At 39.5% G+C, this 18,603-nt stretch overlaps 1 protein-coding gene across 3 annotated transcripts in view; it reads left to right on the forward strand.

The window, feature by feature from the left end:
- STK32B (serine/threonine kinase 32B) overlaps positions 1 to 18,603 on the forward strand; it is a 321,652-nt gene that overhangs the window by 74,535 nt on the left and 228,514 nt on the right. For all 3 annotated transcript variants that reach the window (XM_042855471.2, XM_008170158.4, XM_065597090.1), the window contains one exon: positions 18,360 to 18,415. In XM_042855471.2, the coding sequence (XP_042711405.1) occupies positions 18,360 to 18,415 (56 nt within the window). The remainder of the gene's footprint in view (positions 1 to 18,359; positions 18,416 to 18,603) is intronic.

Here is an 18,603-nt window from a genome sequence, read left to right on the forward strand (position 1 = left end):
TCAGGAGTTAGGAGGTTTGGGGGTAACCCGGGTCCACCCTCTACTCCGGGTTCCAGCCCAGGGCCCTGTGGACTGCAGCTGTCTAGAGTGCCTCCTGGTACAGCTGCGCGACAGCTACAACTCCCTGGGCTACTTCCCCCTGGCCTCCTCCCAACACCTTCTTTATCCTCGCCACAGGACCTTTCTCCTGGTGTTTGATCATGCTTGTATTCCTCAGTCTTCCAGCAATATGTCTTCCTACTCTCAGCTCCTCTTGCTCCCAGCTCCTCACATACACACCACAAACTGAAGTGAGGTCCTTTTTAAACTCAGGTGCCCTGATTAGCTAGCCTGTCCTAATTGATTCTAGCAGTTTCTTAATTGGCTCCAGGTGTCTTAATTATCCTGCCTATCTTAATTGGTTCTAGCAGGTTCCTGATTACTCTAGTGCAGCCCCTGCTCTGGTCACTCAGGGAACAGAAAACTACTCATCCAGTGACCAGTATATTTGCCCTCTACCAGACTCCTGTACCTCACTAGTCTGGGTCTGTCACAATATATAATATAGTCTTTTGCCTGGTGAAAATAATTTACCTGGAACCTAACCCCCCCATTTACATTAATTCTTATGGGGAAATTGGATTCACTTAACATCGTTTCGCTTAAAGTCTCATTTTTCAGGAACATAACTACAACGCTAAGTGAGCAGTTACTGTACACAGTCAGTAATTACAGTGGTTTTTCAGTAATTTCATGGTTGGTGGTGGTGTGTAGACAATGACAATATAAGAAGTCCAAACAAATGTCTTCCCCTTGAATATTAAGTGTTATAAATTAGCAAGCACCTGTCCGTCAAGCATGATCCCTTTTCTAACTAACTGCAGTGCACACTTGATCAGTTTTCCTGCAGGAAAACCCTTTGGGGGCTAAAAGGGAAGAAATCTCCTTAGGGTACTCCTCAGATATTGCTCCAGAATAGCTGAATTGGAGGCAGGCTTCATAAAAAGAGGGTTATGCAAAATAAGTGCAGGTCTTGCCCACGTGATCCAGAGGAGGCCATGGTTGTCCATGTAAAGGACTTGTGCTCATGCTCTGGAAGCCTGCTGCCTCCCTCACCCCACTGCCTCTGGCTGGGTCAGATTGCACTCCATCATGCATGAGGAGTAGCAGCAGAGAATGATCTTCCTTATGTATCTTCTGGGATGGTGCAACTCTGCACAGCCCTATACTCAAGAGAGGTGGCTTAAAAACCAGACTCTGGTTTGTATCTTCAGTCAGCCAGGTACAATTTTGCTCTGTAATATGAGGACTCAGGGTTATGAACAGCATCCATTAACTCACTTATACGCCTGCACCTTTTTGAACCCATTGGTCCCTTTTTGGCTTATGTTATATTCTCATTTGGAAATTACACCAACCTATATTTTCCCTCGGTAATAGTAATCACTATTAGCAGTTATTCTGGATTCCTCTTGTCACCTTTCCTATTGGGTTGTCTCAACAACTGTTGTTTTTAATCCAACGTTTTTGTCAAGGAAATTTTACCTTGCTTGTGCTCACACCATTGATTGGTATTTGGAATTGGCCCAAACAATAACAGGTAGAACATGTTATCCGCCATGTGTGTTCCTACAGCTCAGATCACAGCAGTTACATTACAGAGCCATTCTTGTCTTAGGTGAACACTTTCTATTCTCCATATTTGTGTCCCTTTTAGCACATACTGTGCATTAACGGGGTAGACCCCTATCTTATTGACCAGCTGACTTATTGCAGCTGGAGCAGACCGTGCATTCCTTGTATTTTCTGTTCAACTTTTTCGGCTATATTTGAAGTTTCCTTTTTTGTTAATGTTGAAGGATTTAAAACCCATTAAGATGAGACTCATAAATGGATTGATAGGTTTTATTAGGACTTTATATTTCGCACAACTTTGCTTTTGAATAATGGCAGTCCTATCTTAGACTTCATTCATTTAAATCACACTGACACATGTAACACTCCAAGTAACATTCAGGCAGGTTGGAGTGTAGCTCTTCTTAGATTTCCATCTAAGTCAAAAGGCCTGTTAGCAGGTCATTTAAAAACAAAGTTTATTTCTGGCACATATTATGAGAAATTTGAAGGATCAGAGTCAGTGTACTTTAGTGGTATGGCGAAGAGTTTGATTCTACATCAGTGAAAAGGGATAAATTCCGGGCTTTATGGACTCTATTCAGTATTAACATTGTAAATTTGATAGATGTAGATCTATATGAATTATCTAATTACTTCATCCTCTTCATTTTTTCCCTCTTAACAAGAATTTTTTCATCCTTTTTATTAAATTGGGGTAGTTGATGTAGGATTAAAAACAGATTAGGTATTCTGCCACCTTTATGTTGATTAGTAATTTATTCCCCAAGCAGAAGCAGCCAAAACAGGAATCTTCAGACATTCAGAGAACGTTCTCCAGTTTTGATTGTACTTTCTCTGCCCCATGCTGACTGGTTGTTTGCACCAAACCTCTCTCTCCCTCTCCCTCACAGTCTCTTCACCTCAGCTTCATTACACACCTGCCCCTCTTCTCTTCTCTCCTCTCCTCTCCTGCCATTCCTCTCAACCTCCTTCTCTTCATGTTTTCTCTTCCTTCCCTTTTTCTTTCCTTTTAGCTAATCCTCTCCTAACTAAACCCACAAAAACAAAGAAACAAACAACCAAAACAAAACATGGAAGTAACATGTTTGTTGCCATCACATTGTTCGCTTTCCTGGTGTGTTCCACCCCTTCACCTGCCCTGTGTCTGTCTTGTCTATTTAGATTGTAAACTCTTTGAGGCAGGAATGTCTACTACTGTGTTTTATATAGTGCTTAGCACAATGGGGCCCCATTCTTGGTTGGTCCATAGGTACTACCATAATGAACTTGATTAATAAGTAGTCCCTCCACCACATTGCGCCAGAAACTCCATTGCTTGCACCTTGTGTAGTGATTTATGCCAGTGCAAAGTCTTACGCCAATTATTCACATTCTGATTTAATTGTGTTTTACATCTACTTTGTGCTGGTGTAAATGATAACACAGGTGCTGGGCAATAGAGAATCTGGCTCATTTATTAGGGCTAGCTGAAAACTGGGGATTCTTTTCCATGAAACATTTTAAATAAACTGACAAATGTTCATTTTGTTCAGAATTTTTCCTGAAATGTTCTGGTTTTTCAACTAAATGGTTGGAAACAAAATGTATTTTAGAATAAATTTGAAATTCAATAAATTCATTTCAATACAAAAAATAATGAAAACTTTCTGTTGTGGTGTTTGTTTGTCTGTTCCTTTTTCCTCTCCTTCCCCTTCTCTTCCTCTTTTCCACTGGAAAAGGTGGGGAAACAAAAACAAAAAACAAAAAAGGAGAAAGGTGAAAAAGAGAGAGACCAGAGGGATCCTGAAACCCAAGTAATTTTTTATTTGATTCAAAATTAAAAATTCTCATTTCAATTCAGTAGAATCAATTTGAAATGACATTTTTGTTTCAAACCATTTAATAAAAATATCAGATTTTTTTGAGAATTTTCATATTCTCCAAAAAGCAATTTTTCATCAAATTATTTTTTCTGAATAAACTTAGCCATCCCTACTGCTCATATATAGTCAACCAGGCTATGACAATCAAAGATTTGCTTTCCAAATACTATTTTCCTGACATCCAATGAATATTCCTCCATGCCTTGTAATACAATAATCTTACTAAATATGACAGAAGCACCCATAACTTCCAGACTCAGATTTTTAAGAATTCTGTTTTGGACCAACCAATAAGTAGTTTTCAAGGCTGATGGATACTGGAAAGTTCTGTTTATTTACTAGTAAATCTAGTGCTCTTAAGAAGGACTGTGGCAGAGAAATATGGCTCTTCTCACTGATGCAATCATGATATGTAAGTAAATGGACATCTCTACTCTAAGAGGACAGATAATTAATCTAATAACCATTATAAATACATATGGAGCAGTGCACAAGCCAAACATGACCTTCCACTGATACAGTACTCTTTTCTTCAGGACAACTTTTGGAATTCCCTTTAGTTTCAGTGCCTAGGCTTTCTGAAGAAGCTTTTGCTAAGGTTACCATGAGGCACACCTTAGAGATTCCAGTAGGCAGTTTGGGAAAAGGACACAACTGGACTCTTGGAGCTAAACCCTCGTCCCACAGAAGGCAATAGGAGTTCTGCAATTGACTTCAGTGATTTGGTAACAAGTCTCTCTTCTCTCCGAGAACCTAGGATGTATAGAATGGCCTCCCTCAGTGCTTCAGTATGAAATAGGGGGTTTGTTTACTAATGTAGCTTGGTTTTGTTGACTTATCTTGGTTTTCATTAGAAATGGCCCTGACATGTAGCATAGTCAGGCCCCTAGCCTAGAGCTTGTATCTAAATCCCTGCCACAGTGAAGCTGTAATAATTGCAATTTGTTACTACCTTGCTGAAAGAGGAAAATTAAGGGTCTCAATTAGTTGTTTGATGTATTTTTACTGCCTATTTGCATTTAACAGTATGATTTTTGTAGGTGAAAATAATTGTAGGCACAACCTACATCATTTAAATGTCAGATACAATCATAACTGAATATGTAAATGATTACATGTTGCCTGTACATAACTGTGGATGCAAAATTGCACCTGCAGTTTTTTTGTGGTTGCAAATTGCGGGCTCAAAAGTGAGATTAGGGTTTGAGAATGTGATCCTTTGAAGCTTCCTCCTGAGCAACTTTGTTTTCCCCTCCGCTCCGCCCCTGATGCTGCCTTCTGCTTAATGATTTCCAAATTCACATTGTTGTGCTCAGGGGATGTATTGTTGTTGGATAACCAAGATTTGCTTTACTTTAGTGGACTACACTTTATCATTCTAGTCTATTGGTAATAGGATTCTTAGTATAAAATGGCAGGTCACTCTAGTGCCTCTCCAAAATGCTTAACCCACCAAAATTAATACAGTTAAGGGGGAAAACTTTTTTCAGTGCACAAGCTTGGGACAGTAATTTATAATGGTGCTCTCTCTAATCCAAGTAGTTTACTTTTGAAAAAGAAGTCTAGTGCACGAGGTGATTGATTAAAAACGTGAATACATATAAAGAGGTATTCAGAACTCTTACATCAAGAATTTTAACATTTCATCCTATATTAAAATAAACACACCTATTCAGCTAAACCATGTACTTTACAGTACATGAAGGAAAAGAGTCTTCTGCAGAATCCTGTTTCTTGGTCCAGTGGTGGCAGCTGGTAAAAGTAAATGTGTGGTTTAATCGAGAAAAGATTGAGTCAATGGGAGGCTTTTTATTAAAATATCCAGTGAGCCTAAAGCTATGGAATAAAAAAAAATATCAAGAGGACTACATGTTTTGGATTCTCTTGATATAATTGAAATCTGTGGTTAGAATAATTGCTATGGGCATAATGATAAGTCTTCTTTCTGTATGTCCTTGGCAAACAGAAACAGAAACCAAAGCTTCTAGAATAAAAATAATCATTCAATTTTATGCCAGAAAATGTAACATTTTTCTGTTTTCTAAGTGGTTGAAATTGATCATATTTACTTTACATGATACTAGTAAACACAAAGTATTTTGGTTTCAGGAAATTACTTTTATTGTATTACACAGTGTGGGAACAATTTTCCTATGTTGTCACCTAAATATGAGCCACATTTGGGCATTTAAATAGTACTTAGGTGCAATCTTTGGGAGGGACGGGGGGAAAACGTCTGTTTTCTATTGAAGTAACCTGAATTAATATTTGGATGTTCTCTGAAGATATCTGGGAAACTGAGGCAAGGAAATTAAGGCCTAAATCTCAAGTTGGGCACCCAAAATTGAGACACTCAAATTTTATTGGACACTTAAGAAAAACTTTGGCTTAAGTGATACACTCAAGGTCAGTAACAGAGCCAGTTACAGAACTCAGAGGTGAAATCCTGGTTCCACTGGCAAAACTCCCATTGACTTCACCAGGCATAGGGTTTCATCCCAAGTGTTACTGGCTCCCATTCTTGTCCTCAGACCATGCAACATGGAAACGTATCACAAATTTGGTGCTGATATTTGATGTACTTACTGGTAAGAGGATTAAAGGAAAGAGCTTCTATGAAAAGCCAAGGAGTTTTGTCAAAATCAAATTTATTCTATTTTTGCAAGAAATTTTTCCATTGGAATGATTTTTCAGCAGAAAATATAGTTTCTACAAAATCAAAATTTTTCCATGGGAAATGTCAATTTTTCACTAATTTGATTTTCTGTTGGGAAAACCAAAACAAAGTGTTTCATTTGGAGTCAGTTCAACATTAAACTGTGTTTCCCCATTGTGGTGCATTGTCTTATGGAGCTGTCATTTGAGTGACTGATGTCCCCATTCTCTCCTATGAGCTGGGCTCCCTGACTGGACTATGTCACCCATGATAAACAGAATGTTCCCTGTGACTAAGTGGTGTCATGCATCATAGGAGTCATGTGGCTGTGGTTACATTATGGGAGATGGAGCCTGGTCCATGGGGGAGAATGAGGGCATTAGTCACCCAAACTACAACTCTCTTGAGGCAATAAACCATGGGTGGCCAACCTGAGCCTGAGAAGGAGCCAGAATTTACCAATGTACATTGCCAAAGAGCCACGATAATATGTAAGCAGGTCCCCATCAGCTCCAACCCCTGCTCCCAGCACCTTCCACCCACTGGCAGCCCCACCAATCAGCACCTTCTCCTCCCTCCCTGCACCTCCTGATCAGCTGTTTCATAACTGTTTCATGACTGTTTCATGCAGGAGGCTCTGATGGGGAGGAGCGAGGGCACGGCAGGCTCAGGGGAGGGAGCAGGAAGGGGTGGAGTGGGGGCAGGGCCTGTGGTAGAGGCAGGGGTTGAGCAGTGAGAATCCCCCAGCACATTGGAAAGCTGGCACCTGTAGCTCCAGCCCCGGAGTCGGTGCCTATACAAGGAGCTGCATATTAACTTCTGAAGAGCCGCATGTGGCCACCCCTGCAATAAACCATCATAAGGTGCATTTATAAATACAGATTAATGTTGAACTGACTTGAAATGAAACAATTCTGATCAGTTTAACAAATTGAAATGAAACTTTTCTATTCAGGCATATTAGAATGTTTTGTTTTGACTGAAAATGCTGAAACAAACAGTTCACCATTCCCAAACAGAAATTTCTCTGAACTTTTTGTTCTATGAACAAAACTGATATTTCAATTTGTCATCCTAATTCAGGATGACAAAAATGTTGAAATATCAGAATTTCCAGTTTTTGCTCAACTAATTTTGATATTTCAAAATGTCAAAAAAAATTCAAAATGTCAGAAAAACCCAACTTTTCATTTCAATACAAAAATTGAATTTTTTGAGATTTACAAATTGATAGATTTCTGAACACTTCATTCTGCAAACATTTCTGATATTTCAATATTTCATCCTGTTTTGGGACAAAAACAAAGTGTTAAAATGCCAATTTTCTTTAGGATAGAAATTACATTTTCTGAACACCGCTAGTTCACAAATATGGTCAAACTGAAATTTATTTTCAAATTCAAACAAATATTAACAGAACTATTTTTTACCACTTTTCACTTGGCTCTGGTTATCAGTTTTTGCACATACAAAAGTCTTCAGATCTTCCTCAATCCAAACAGACTGTAGATAATTAAGAAAATAATTAAGAGAATGATTAAAACAGTCATTAGAAACAGCAGGTAAATTTGTCTTAAAACAGTCATTAAGCTTGAAGAATTGAAATGTCTTCATTCAGTTTAAATGCAAAGCTCTGAAATGCAATGATAGAAAAATGTAGCATTAGTGAAATAAAAGATCACCCTTGAAATTGCTGTTATCTTTCTCTCCAAATACCTATCGTTTTCCTAATTACCATGTTCTTCCCATCTTCCTAATCAAATATATATATATTGGTGGCATATTCTAATCTCAAACTTCTTTTAGGTACCCAGTCTTATTCTCTGCTTGCCTCAAGGTACAGCTGCTTTTAACATTCTGTCAACAAAAGCTTGTGTTTTATACTCAGTTTAAACATTATCTCTCTTTGCTAATGCATTTTCTATAAATGGAGCAATATGGACTAAGATTCCATCTAATATAGCACGTTATGCCCTTAATCTAATTTTTAAGTACTTGTCATGTTTCTCCTGTATATATTTGTTCACCTTCAAGACTCCATTATGGCAGCTGAATACATAACTGCGTATAGCTGGCTATTCATCTTCTGTGCTTGTGTATGCAAATACAGTAGCAGTTTAACAAACTGTGATGTCTGCGCAAATTTACTTAGATACTGCTAGAACAACCTTGTGGCTTGTAATCATCATCTCTGTCTGTTCAAAAAGCCTTAGAATTTACAAAATAACCAAATGGAAAAAGCATACTGGAGAGCCCTTGAAAACTCAATAACAATACTGCCAAATGAGTAAAAGGTACATGTTGAATCCACAAGGAAAAATTAATATTTAGCTATTCTAGTTCTCTGAGTTACATATGAAATGGAAGCAGAATGTAAAAAATTTACCAGATGTTTAAGGCACAAAAGAGACTTGAATCAAAATCTAGCTCCTTGGCTGAGTGTTTCATTGTGAAGCATTGTCTCCAGGCAGACCTTTTAAAGTATATTGTAATGTGGTAACCCTATCTTTTATGGAAGAAAACTCTGGCTAGGTTACAGCATATGAAACTGGTGCTAGAAAGAGCTGCAAGACTCTGTTCCCTTTGTATTCCTTGTAATTTTAAAAAACTAATGCAACTTTCAAATTTCCAGTTTGGAAGAAACAGAGAGGTGGTGTACCTGTATCACAGTAGTGAGATACAGAGCCACGCTGAACTCCACGTAGACACAGGGGAACCCATTGCAGGATCAGGCCCAAGTTCTACTGTTCTCTACTGTGTGCAATCAGATCTGCTCAACTGTGTGTCATAAACTCTGTGCTTCTAACAGCTGATAGGGTCATTTGGCTCAAATGGTGGTGGTGGGGAAACAAATTGTGTTCTTAAAGCAGGAGGTCTCCATTCTATCACTGAAGACCTGTCAAGTTCAAAGCGGCGCTGGTGTGCAGCAGAGTGTTCTGGTGCATAGTCCTAGGTAGTAACTGATTTGTTAGAGTTCTGTATCGTGTGAAATGGATGATGCATGCAAAGTAGAAACAGTTTCATCCAAATTCCTTGGATTTCTAGAACTTTATACGGGGAATTAATAGAGCAACTAATGTTCCCCTGCTTCAAATGCCATGTGGTTTTTGCTTATGCTTCATAAAGACTCAGTCATGGTTTTGATTTTTTTCAGCTGTATGAACTTGGATCATATTTTGGTCTCAGTTACACCTGTGCAACTGAATGAAGTCAGTGAGATCACCTAGGAAAAATTAGGAAAAGTCTAGCTCAGAATAGCAACATCTAGATACCAACATCTACTGAGTTGCTTAAACAATTTCAAATCAAATTCCTATGCATTCTTTTCAGCAATGCTAAAGTTGTATATATCTGCATCTATACCACTTAAGCTGAGGTATATATTTTATTTTATGGAGTGTAATATTCTTCAAATAGCACTTATTAATATAATTGGGCTAATGATATTTTTACATAATAAATATATCTCAGCCACATTGAGCACACAATAGGTAAGACAGCACTCTACAAAATCCACCCTGTTTTCATATCATCACCTCAGCCACATGTAAGTTACAATTGAACAAATGATGCTGAAAATGAGAATATTTTAAATTAAATTCCTAAGTAAACCTACAAATCAGTGAGTGGAAATTTTGTGTTCCTATCCGATGTGGCATGCATCAAATATGCAATGATCTGCGTGAAAATAATGGTTTGCTTATTTTTATTCAGCTCGAATCACTGCACCACTCATGAATAATGCAAGTGGGGTGAATGCATGTAAAAGACTCTATTATTTTAACACATCATTATGAATATAATTCTGTATAGTCTATGCAAAAGGATAAGTAATAGACATTTCCATGAAAATTATCCAGTTTGTCTGCAGTGTGGCTGTAAAAAGTCAATAGACTGTGATGTGAATGTTATTTTCCTAATGGTCTACTTTTTTTGAGGGGTGGGAGACCAGGAAATGTGTATATCTTACTTTCCAATATATATCTTTTTACCGCATTAGGAACTTTCTGCTGTGTTACATCCTTTCAGCTATACCAATGTCATCTGGGAGGCGGTATGGCTGGACTGGGCATCCGGTTCCGTACTCAACTCTATGGCTAATTTATATTAACTCCGAGTATTATTTTATCTATTTTTTAGTATTGAAATGGACCCATTACCATATTATCTGAGCACCTCACAACCAGAGCTGTGCCAATAACTATTGTTTTTTTATTTATTTTTTGGTTTGTTGGCAGTTACAAAATATAAAATTTCATTTTGGGTCAGCCCCAAACCAAAACGTTTTGGAACTGTCTGCAAATTGAAAAGTCAATAAAAATAGGTTTGGGTTGAATGAAGTATTTTGTTTGATCCAAAACAGAATGTTTTATTTTGATATTAGACATCTTTAACAGTATTTTAAATTTATTTAGGAAGTGTTGGCAGGTTTATAAATTTGTTTTTTAATCAAAGGAAAGGAAATTTGGAAGTGAAGGGAGAACTCTTCCTACCCCCTTCTATCCTGTAGCCCAGTGGTTAGGACATTTATCTGATATGTGGAAGACCCATATTCAAATTCCTCACTCTGGCATAGGGACTTAAACGCAGGTCCCCCATGGGAGTGCCCAGACCACTGTTATTGGTTATTCTGCAATGGGTCTCTCACCCTATAGGCTGGTTGTGAGAGTACTGGCCTGAGAAATGGGAGACCTGGGATCAGGAACGGTTTCAACATTTCTGATTCCCCCCTCCCCCTTTTTTAAACTGAAACAATTAGCTGAAATTGACAGGAATTTACAAAATGTTTTGATTGATCTAAATATGTACCTCAGTTCCAGGTGGCATCCCGGGGGGGGGGGGGGGAGAGGCTTGATTTCAAGTTTTCTGAATTTGTTTGGGTGGAAGAGGGATGGGGGAGGGGAATCCAAACTAATTTCTAGACTCTGTAAAATGCCCAAGTAAAATCTATATTCTAAGGGCCAGACTCAGAGCTGATGAGCAAGTTAGATCTCCTATAGGCTTGCTTAAATTCTCTTAGAATTACTTCTCTAAAACGGCATTCATTTACATAAGTGTAAGGGAATCTGATTTGGGGAAATCGACATGCCAACGAGTCAGAAAAAGATTTAAGTTAAAGAGTCTGTATGAAGGTTTACTATAATTTACACATTCTTACAGAATTCTTTTAGTTGCGTTTCGTGCTACAGTCCTCTCTTCTGACACTTAGCACATGAGTCACTCCCTGCTTTCCACTCATAACCTCTGCTCTAGCACATCTGCTCCCACTCTCAAATATAGTCTTAGAGTTTAAGGCTGGAAAAGACCACCAGATCATCCACTCTGACCTCCTGCATATCACAGGCCACCAATGGGACCCAGCACCTGACCGCTAAACTCAACAACCAAAATTAAACCAAAGTATTACAACCCACAGGAGACTAGACTATTATGTGCCACAGGCAGAGAATAGGAGGGACTGAGATGCCACCAGTGGCCCAGGCCTCCACAGTGGTAGGGAAATGATTAAGTGAGATATACCCCGATAATCCTGGCAAGTGAACCACACACTCATGCTGCAGAGGAAGGTGAGAAACCACTGAGGTCACTGCCAATCTGAGCTGGGGAGAAATTCCTTCCGAACATCACATATAGTGATCAGTTAGACCCTGAACATGTGAGCAAAAACCAGCCAGCCAAGCAGCTGAGAGAGAAAGAGAGAATGCTCGTTGCTACCTCAGAGCCCCGGTCCTCTCTAATGTTCCATCTCCAGCCATGACCATCCTTGATACTTCAGAGGAAGAAAATAAAATAAAATAAACAATACACTGGGGGAAAGAATCCCTTCCTGACATCTAATCCTTAATCATTGTGCTGGATCTAATGTAGGGCCTGATCCTGGAATCCTTAGTCAAAACTCCCACTCATGCTGGTTGGAAATTTGAATGAGTAACAAATGCAAGATCAGGCTCTCAGACTGCAGTCTCCATGAGATACTTTATTTTCCTACATGTTTGTAAAGCACCATTAACCTCTATTATGCTACACATGATAACCCACTTGCAAATGGTGCTTGCTTAAAAACTAGTGAAGATAAAATGAATCAACTTCCCCAAAAGTTGGGAAGGAAATGTTTTCCTCCCAAGTGAAGGATACCAAGAAAACTATTTTTAAAAGAGCAATAGTCATATTACTGCTGGTAAAGAACAAGTTCCCAAGCCAGCCATACCATTGTCTCACGTGGGTTCTGTGCTAGTGTAACACCGACAGTTCCTGGTCATCAGCAGGCAGGATTGAACCTGGGACCTCTAGAGCTTAGTGCATGAGCCTCTATAGCTGTTAGCTAAGACTGTAGAGCAGACTCATTTTATCTCTTTCTCTAAGTGGTCTTGATGCCACTAGATGGGACAGAACAACCAGGGTTGGCTCCAGCTTTTCTGCCGCCCCAAGCGGCAAAAAAAAAAAAAAAAGACGAGCGGCGGCACTTCGGCAGCAGCTCAATGACGCCGCTTCTTCGGCGGCAATTCGGCGGCGGGTCCTTCACTCCTTCTCCTCCGCTTCGGCAACAGCTCAAAGAGGAAGAGAAGGAATGAGGGACCCGCTGCCGAAGACCCGGATGTGCCGCTCCGATACCGGACGGAGTGCCGCCCCTTTTTATGGGCCACCCCAAGCACCGGCTTCCTTAGCTGGTGCCTGGAGCTGGCCCTGAGAACACCACACCCAGAACATGTGTGGGTTACGCTAGCAAAACATCATTAGATACAATGCCAGTCTCTGCAAGAGTGTTAGATGTGTAATACTTTAAGGGATGGAACTCTGTAGTTGTGATACCCTCATTGCACAGACACTGTCTGATCTTGATGATGTTTTAAGCACAGGAGCTACTGGAGGTCCTGGTCAACCATGGCTCATCTCAGCATCAGCTGTGGCACTGCAGTCTTAAATGTTCACAACAGGGAAAAACACACTAAAAGAACATACAAATTGTGTTATTAAATAAGAAAAGGCAAGTACAAGAAAAGGCAAGTCAGAAGGAAGGATGAAAATCAATACCTGAGGACAATGGACTAGTATAACACTAAGGTAGTACTCAATTTAGTTTACAATACTCTATTAGTCACATCTGTATTGCTAAGCTGACTTCTATATTTAATGTATACAGTGTTGTTGTAGCCAGGATATTAGAGAGAAAAGGTGTATGGGCTAATAACTTTTATTGGACCAAGTTCTATTAGTGAGAGAGACAACCTTTAGAGTATACATAGGGCTCTTCATGTGTTACTTATGCTAAACAATCTGTTCCATCTTGTATTTAGCTGTGACACTCTGAGTAAGTTTTCCAGACCTGAAGAACAGCTCCGTGTAAGCTGCAAAGCTTGTCTCTCTTACCAACAGAAGTTGGTCCAATAAAAAGATATTACTCCACACACCTTTCTCTGCTATATTTAATGTTTTTCTGTTCATCTTGACCTCTGATAGGTCTACTGTTTAAAATATCATAGTCCTAAAATTGAATATTGCTCTTTTGACTGACCTCTCATCTGAAAAAATGTCCCTTCTACCCTTCTCTAGCATCATGCTGAGAGCACTGGGTCAGCACTGACTTAGAGGAAAGAATGCCACCTACTGAATCAGCAGCACTGCTTCTTGCAGAAGAGATGCTGGAGCGTCTATCTAAGCGTTGACCCAGACCCCACAACTCTGTTTTTAATCTAAGGTGTGAGGGAGCTTTGCCACTGACTTCAATAGGACCAGGATTCAACCTGTGTTTTTGTTATCTATGAAGATCACAGTTCAGGTTGGCATGGCTATAGGAAGCCAGGATTCCTTTTCACCTGCCTGACAACTACCAATTGGTTGTGTCCCTTTTCATTGTCTGGCAGATCCACCTTGCCCGTCTTAACTTCAGTACCTAGAAGTAGACACTCACTTTAAAATTTAAAGTAAGGGACTTGTTTTATAGCAACCCACGCAAAGACAACATTGTTTTCTCTTAATGTTAGGTTGAAAAGTGGAACCTTCCACTTAAGCTTCATGCTGAGAGTGAAAGTTGTGAACATTAAATCAATTATTGTGGCTGTATTTTTAATCACTCGTATGTGGTTTATTAATAATCTGAGTTAAACCAAAAGGGACAAATGCCTTATTTAATCATTTTCTTCTTGAAGAAGTCCAATTTACATTTAAATCCCCTATAATAAATACATTATCCTAGTCATTAAGAGTAATGATAACCATTAAGAACAACATTTAGAGAAATAGGGTCGAAGAAAACATTAATAAACTTCCTTCCCCTAGCTAAAAATGAATGTTTAATCTAGGTTCTTACAAAAATAAAATATAATATATGGAGAGATACCTATCTCATGGAACTGGAAGGGACCTTGAAAGGTCATCAAGTCCAGTCCCCTGCCTTCACTAGCAGGACCAATTTTTGCCCCCTGATCCCTAAAAGGCCCCCTCAAGGATTGGAACTCACAACCCTGGGTTTAGCAGGCCAATGCTCAAATCACTGAGCTGTCCCTCCCCCCTTATTGAAATGTATCATTTCAAAATCAATCCGGTGCGGTATAACAATATAATATATCCCTGTTGTAACTTGTGTGGAATTAATTTCAAATTGCTGGAGACAAATCTACATCAAATGCTATCCAGCTGTAATTGGGAACCAGCCTTAGTGGCCCAGACTCTGATCCAAGCTCTGCCTGTTGCATGTCTGCAGTATGTCAGTTGAAGCCAATGAACCTGACTCTCCTCTCACTTATTTTCTCCTGAATTATATTGAGAGGAAATCCAGCCTAACAAGTCTTACGCTGGTCTAGCCAAAATCAATCTATGGCCTAGCTAAAGAGCCCAATCATATCCTTTCTGAGGCCAAACTCCTATTCACATAAATAGGACTTTTACCTACCTAAGGAGTGCAGGCAGGAGGCCATGCTCAATCAAATGACATTTTCTTTAAACAGAGGTGTCTGGTTTAAAACCAAATCAATAAAATGTATAAGAAATATCAAAAGGGGTGTAGTATGTGAGTTACAGAATTAAGCTTGTTTGCAAAGGAGAAAAGCTGCCAAATAGTGGGGTAAAAATCACTCTCTACCATTTAATCAAGAGCGGAGGGGAGCATCTCTCTCTTAACCTTTACATGCTACAAGGGATGTACATCTCTGATCAGCTTTGAGATCCTGGTCTCCGATCCTGCAAGTCACTCCTTTGGGCTGACTTCAGTGGGTGCAGCTGTGCAGCGTGACTAGCTGGAAGAGGGCATAAAACGGCAGAAACCTCGGTGGATTGGGGCTTCACTAGTTCTGGATCACTGAAAGAACAGATCCCCGGGACATCAGCTTTGATCAATAATAACCATGGATTGCCCAGGGCCAAGGGAGGGGAGCACAGTTTTTTCAGCAGCAAGCCCTCATTTGGAGTAAAATATTATTAGACTCATCTGTTTGATAAGCTTTCCACCAACAGCAGTGTAGGCCCACTCTTCAGTGTGTGTTACACGTACCCGCTGTACCTGATCCATGTAGATGATATGACTCTGCTACTGCACCCCTTTAACCCACTGCTTTGTTTAGCTCACACTCTAGTATCCTGCTTCCTGGGTTCAATTCCTGGTGATTATCAAGCAGATATTTGTTATAGCAGCACTAACAAATGGACCAACAATGCTTCCTTGAAGATGCTGCAAGTTAGCAAAAATTATCTAATATTTAAATATATTATAAATATCATTAATTGAGTTAACAAAACACACTACAAGCATTGTTATAGGGTGACACTGAGACGTCAGCCCTTCCCATTGACTTGCTATACATAGGGACTTAGAACTGCAAGGGAGTTCCTGGGTCATCAAGACCAGTCTCCTGCTATCACAGGCAGCCCCATTGTATAATTGCAACCATGTCATATAACTGACATCAACCTTAAGAGGCTCTACTCTCCCATTCGACCTGGGCTGGTAGATATTTTTAACAGGTATGTATAAAGTATGACTAGGAAGTTTTGTTTATTTGTGAGTAGTTTTTTTGGCCGGAAGTGGTACATTTTCAGAGCAACTTTGCAAAGGTGCTATACATAATTTTGCAGATGCCCAGTTAACACAGTGGTAGGCACATTAGAAATGGACAGCCAAAGCTAGAACAACACACAAGTTGCCAGTTCTTGGGTTATTTTTTAAATAAGTTTCAATAAATTTTGCCATTTTCAGTTCATGTGGTTTTGTAGCCTTTGGGTTTCACTTTAAAGTGTGATTCTGTTCTGCCAAGTGATTGTAAAAACTGAATCACACATTCCCATAGTTGTGTCTCAATATCAAATTTGCTCAGACTACCAGTATAATGATGGATTTTTGCCTTTCCTACCAGCCCGACCACCTAACCTGGGCTTAGAATGTAGTGTGACCTTCAATCTAGCTCATGGAACACTACCACTAAGAAAGGTTCTGAAATCCAAAATCTGCTCTCTCACAGCATGCAAACGTCTCTAGGGCAGATACTACTCTAATTTATATTAGTGTGACTCTGGAGTAAATCCATTCTATGCTAAGATAAAAATCTTCTGAAGTAGGCTTTGTATTACATCTAAGAAAATTGTGTGTTTCTTTTTAAATTACATTTTGCACTGGGATAACAAACCACATAGGGAAGGACTGATGCGGATCCTTTCACACCATCCAAACTCCCTTTCACTTCAATGGATTTTCTGCCTGAACAAAGAGATGAGGCCCTGAGAGTGGTTACTACTACCATTGCTGTTGCATATCTGTAACAGGATGGCAGTTTGCCTATTAGGAGATCATGATACTGCTGAAAACTGTTCAATTAACTGATTTGCTGACTCACTGGTGCAGCTGGCTCATTATCCCATGTGGTTACAAGAGAGGTTGGGAGTAGCCTGAGCTGGGACCTGAGGGAAGGAGTGAAGAAAGTGTAAGTGCAGATACACTTTAGTATGGAATTTTTAGTTTACTAGTTATTAGTATTTTGAGAATGACCTTTTCAATAATAAATCAGACCTGAAGAGAAGTAACTTGCTTTCACTGAGGATGTGTCTACACTGTAGTTAGACACCTGTGGCTAGCCCTTGTCAGCTGTCTTGGGCTCAGGGCTGTTTAATTGTGGTGTAGACATTCAGGCTTGGAATGCAGCCCAGACTCTAGGACCCTACAAGGTGGGAGGGTCCTCTGTAGCCTGAGCCTAAATTTCTATGGTGCAATTAAACAGCCCTGTAGCCTGAGCCAGCTGGCATGGGCCAGCCCCAGGTGTCTAATTGCAGTGTAGACATACCCTGAGTGTCTAGGTTTGTGGCAGAGGGGAGGATCGCATACATAATCACAATAACACATATTTTTTTTTAACCAGACTTTTTGCACTTTCTGTAGTTTCTCTTGTCTGAAGATCTTTGATGTGTTATACAAACAATGAAATGCCCCTATGAGGTTGGCATTGATTCTGGAGCCTTGCAAAATGCATTTTGCTGTGTGGATGAAATGGTGAAAATTCCAAACCATCTCTGCTGTGCTGGGGAACTGTAGACAGTTATTGGTCTAGAGCCAGTGACCTCAAAAGTGAATAAGACTGACTCAGGAGAGGAGTGGAATGAGGCAACCCAAAATTCACTCATGGGCCAGAACTGACACCTATCTCTGTGGGTGGGGGATGGGGAGAGCAACAGTTGTGGTCATCCACTTCTCACTAGGATATATTCCTCCCTCTCCCTTCCATTGGCCCAGTATTGCCAATCCTAGATGTTCAAAAACCACGAATTAGCACCTCCCCCCCCAAAAAAAATATTGTGAGATTTTTTTTAAAAAAATTAAGTAAAATAAAATTAACCCACTGGTTTCTGAGTATTTAGGTTACATTCAGTTCATACTTTCAGGCTTTTCTCTGCAACAACTATTTTTAAAGAGGGAAGGTCATCTCTGTGTAAGCTCAAAAGCTTCTCTCTCTTACCCTAACAGAAGCTGGTCCAATAAAAGATATCACCTCACTCAGCTTGTCTCTCTAGTATCCTGGGATCAAACTGGCTACAACAACACTGCATACAATGCTTCCCCCACTCCCATCAAACATATTTTCATTTCCAGGACCTGGGATTTTAAGAAAAACATTAAATAACATGAGAGTTGTGATCAAGTCACAAGAGAAGGCAACATTGCATTATTTTTAATTTTTAAATAACTCTTTCTGAGTCTGCATTTTACAAACTATTATTCATCTCTTTTCTATTTGCTTTTACAGTTAATTTTGATCACTTTCAAATACTGCGAGCTATTGGGAAAGGGAGTTTTGGAAAGGTAAGAATCAATGTTTAGTTGTTGTTGTTTTTGGTGATAAAATCTAGCAGCAGATTTCTTCATACTAATATGATGTGCTCATTCACTCTGGTTAGGCTATCCAAGAGAGTTGCATTTTTTGAAGCATTTTGATCACAATCAAATTAAGTGCAACTTTGGTTGTACATTAAATTAAGTTACTCTGACTA

This window comes from Chrysemys picta, chromosome 5 (genome assembly GCF_011386835.1).
Source record: "Chrysemys picta bellii isolate R12L10 chromosome 5, ASM1138683v2, whole genome shotgun sequence".
NCBI lineage: Eukaryota > Metazoa > Chordata > Testudines > Emydidae > Chrysemys > Chrysemys picta.